The 2,954-nt window shown below is 58.5% G+C and overlaps 1 protein-coding gene across 1 annotated transcript; it reads left to right on the plus strand.

Moving 5' to 3' along the window:
* Positions 1 to 354: 354 nt before the first annotated feature.
* LOC125520590 (glycosyltransferase family 92 protein RCOM_0530710-like) lies at positions 355 to 2,410 on the plus strand. The gene has a single exon (XM_048685544.1). It carries the CDS (start codon positions 510 to 512, stop codon positions 2,244 to 2,246), a length of 1,737 nt encoding a protein of 578 aa, XP_048541501.1. The 5' UTR covers positions 355 to 509; the 3' UTR covers positions 2,247 to 2,410.
* Positions 2,411 to 2,954: the final 544 nt, after the last annotated feature.

Consider the following 2,954-nt stretch of genomic DNA (forward strand, 5'->3'; position numbering starts at 1 on the left):
GCTTGTAAATTTTTCAACGCACTCCCTGTCCCCTACTCACACAAATGGATATATTTTTATTCAGCCCGTAAAAAGGTATGCAGCTTGAAAATAACATTTTTAAAGGGAAAAGCATGTAGATAAACATTTTTTAGAGGAGCTTGTATAAAATAAATAGGCAATTGCAATTTTTTTCAAAACAGAGTGTCGTCGCGGAGGACTCTGAAAACTTGGTTGAGTTTCCTCCTTTATCTACGTCTTATCTCGTTTCCATCGCAGCGTTTGTTGCTATAATTACGTAGGCTTAGTCGAGCTTTCCTAAACTAATCAACCGCTTCCAACTCAAACTATCGCCGCCGGACGGCGCCCTCCGGAAGAGTCAACGCCACGTATATAACCCGAGGGGAACGGCCTCTGACTACCGGCCGGAAGAGTCCGTTCGTTTTTTGCTCTGTTGCTGCCGCGGTAGCTGGCGCGTCCGTCGATCGTCCCTTATCCCGTCGTCGCCGCCGCGGCCGACGCTGGCGGCCATGCAGCTGCACGCGCGCCGGCGGCACGCCGTGGCGCGGTGCCGCTTGCTGATCGCCGCCGCCGCCGTCGCCATGTCGCTCGCCGCGGTCCTCTGCTTCAGCCGCGTCGACCCCGCCGGCGTGCTCGCCGCGCCCGCGCGCGCGCTCCAGCTCGTGCCGCCCCGCCGGCTGCACGTCCGCCTCGGCGCCGTCAAAGGGACTACTGCGACCGCCACGCCCGCAGCCGGCCGGAAGTCGAGGCCGCCGCCGTTGGATACTGAGGCCGTGCTGCTGCCGGACTGGGAGGTGCTCGTCCTGCTCCGCCCCGGCGCCCACGACGACGGTGGGAACGCGACGTGCGCGTTCGGCCGCGGAGCGTCGTCCCCGGCGCGCGCGCTCGGGAAGCTGCCGGCGTCCGGACGCCGCGCGTACCTCTGCGTCGTGCCCGTGCCGGCGCGCAGGCAGAGGCGGCTCCGCGCGCCACGGCTCGTGATCTCGTCGTCGTCGTCGTCGTCGAAGGTTAGTACCGCCACCAGTGGTGGCAAATCCCCCGAGATTCTGAGGTGGAGCAGCCGGCTGGTGTACGAGTCCGCGGTGGTCCACGGCGGCGACGTGCTCGTCTTCGGCAAGGGAGTCAACCCGCGGCAAGGCGTGAACCGCGCGGCCTCTGATATCCGGTGCGTGTACTACCGCCGCGGGGGTGCCGGCGCCGGTGACGCCGTCGTGGCCTCGCTCCCCGCGGCCACGTCGGCGCAGCAGGTCTTCCGGTGCCCGCCTCCGCCGTCGACCGCCGCATCGCAGGAGCTCCGCGTCACGCTCGCCGCCGCCGGCGAGGATCCCCTCCCGTCCCTGGCCGTCTACAGCCCGCCGCGCTCTGGCTCGTCATCGACGCCGGCGCCGGAGAGGAAGCTGATCTGCGCCTGCACCATGGTCCGCGACGTGGCCAAGTTCCTGCCGGAGTGGGTGGTGTACCACGCGGCCATAGGCGTGGACCGGTTCTACCTCTACGACAACGGGAGCGAGGACGACCTGGCAGACCAGGTCCACCAGCTCAATTCAGCCGGGTACAACATCACCACCGTGACATGGCCGTGGGCCAAGGCCCAGGAGGCCGGGTTCTCCCACGGCGCCGCAGCGCTCCGAGATTGGTGCGAGTGGGTGGCCTTCGTCGACGTCGACGAGTTCATCTTCTCCCCGAGATGGAACCAGTCGGAGGCCCCCACCGAATCCATGCTCCGGTCGATCGTATCATCGGTCGAGCCGGACGTGGGCCGGGTGTCGATGAGGTGCGCCGATTTTGGACCTTCCGGTCATAGCGCGAACCCGAAAGAAGGGGTCACCCAAGGCTACACGTGCCGGAGGCGAGCCGAGGAGCGGCACAAGTCGTTGCTCCGGCTCGACGCGGCGGACGACACGCTGCTCAACTCGATCCATCACTTCACGCTCCGGCCCGGGTTCCGGGTCGAGTGGAGCAAGCGGGTCCGCGTGAACCACTACAAGTACCAAGCTTGGGAGGAGTTCAAGGTCAAGTTCAGGCGCCGGGTGTCGACGTACGTGGCGGACTGGACCGACCCGGTGAACCTTCAGTCCAAGGACCGGACCCCCGGCCTCGGTTTCGAGGCGGTCGAGCCGGTCGGCTGGACGAAGAAGTTTTGCGAGGTGAACGACACTCTGCTCCACGACGCGACCCGAAGATGGTTCGGCGTTGGGTTCGGGAACAATCTCACTACTGTAGGACACAGCAGCAGCTCATCGTAGCTGATGCATTGCAGTGTACAAACCAAAGAAGATTAGGATACAGCAACACTGATTCTTTCAAGACATAATTGTATAAACATTGTTGGGTTAGGAACTATAGGGCACGGTCCCTTTCTTGTACAAAAGGTTGCTTGGTTTTGAACATATATAGTATATTCTGTTGATGGATATGTGCTTGCTTGCCATGATCTGGGCAAGGCAGGTACTTCTTTTTTCTCCAGCAGGATTGCTTGAGAGGGCAGTTTGTAACAGCTAATGGTCATAGGTTGCTCCACCAAGCAATTGTCAAAAACAATAACAAAAAGATTGCTCCACCAAGCAACTTTGTTAACAACATATATTATTCTATATACAAGATACAAAGTGTGTCCTGGTTTTCATCGCATCACGACTTCTTCTGTCTCTTTTCTTGGCAAGATTTGTTGTGGCCACCATATATATGATGTGTAATTTTGTATGTGAAATTTACCTAGTTAGAGAGTGCATCCTTAACTTTCCACCAAAGGACAATTCTCCGATAATTCAGAATTCTATGCCAAAAAGAAACTGCTTTCCAAAAGGCATTGAGATGCAAAGGAGGGCCTTTCAAGAGATCATTCGATCCCAATTTGTGCATATTGGTATGTAACTTGAAGTGCACAAAAAGAACAAACAAGTTGTGATTCGGGACAGCCCATTTGCAGCTTAAAAGGGTCGCACTGGTGCCAG

This window comes from Triticum urartu, chromosome 7, assembly GCF_003073215.2.
Source record: "Triticum urartu cultivar G1812 chromosome 7, Tu2.1, whole genome shotgun sequence".
Taxonomy (NCBI): Eukaryota; Viridiplantae; Streptophyta; class Magnoliopsida; order Poales; family Poaceae; genus Triticum; species Triticum urartu.

Coding starts and splice junctions, on each gene's coding strand:
- LOC125520590 (XM_048685544.1), top strand. CDS start 510: ATGCAGCTGCACGCGCGCCGGCGGCACGCCGTGGCGCGGTGCCGCTTG.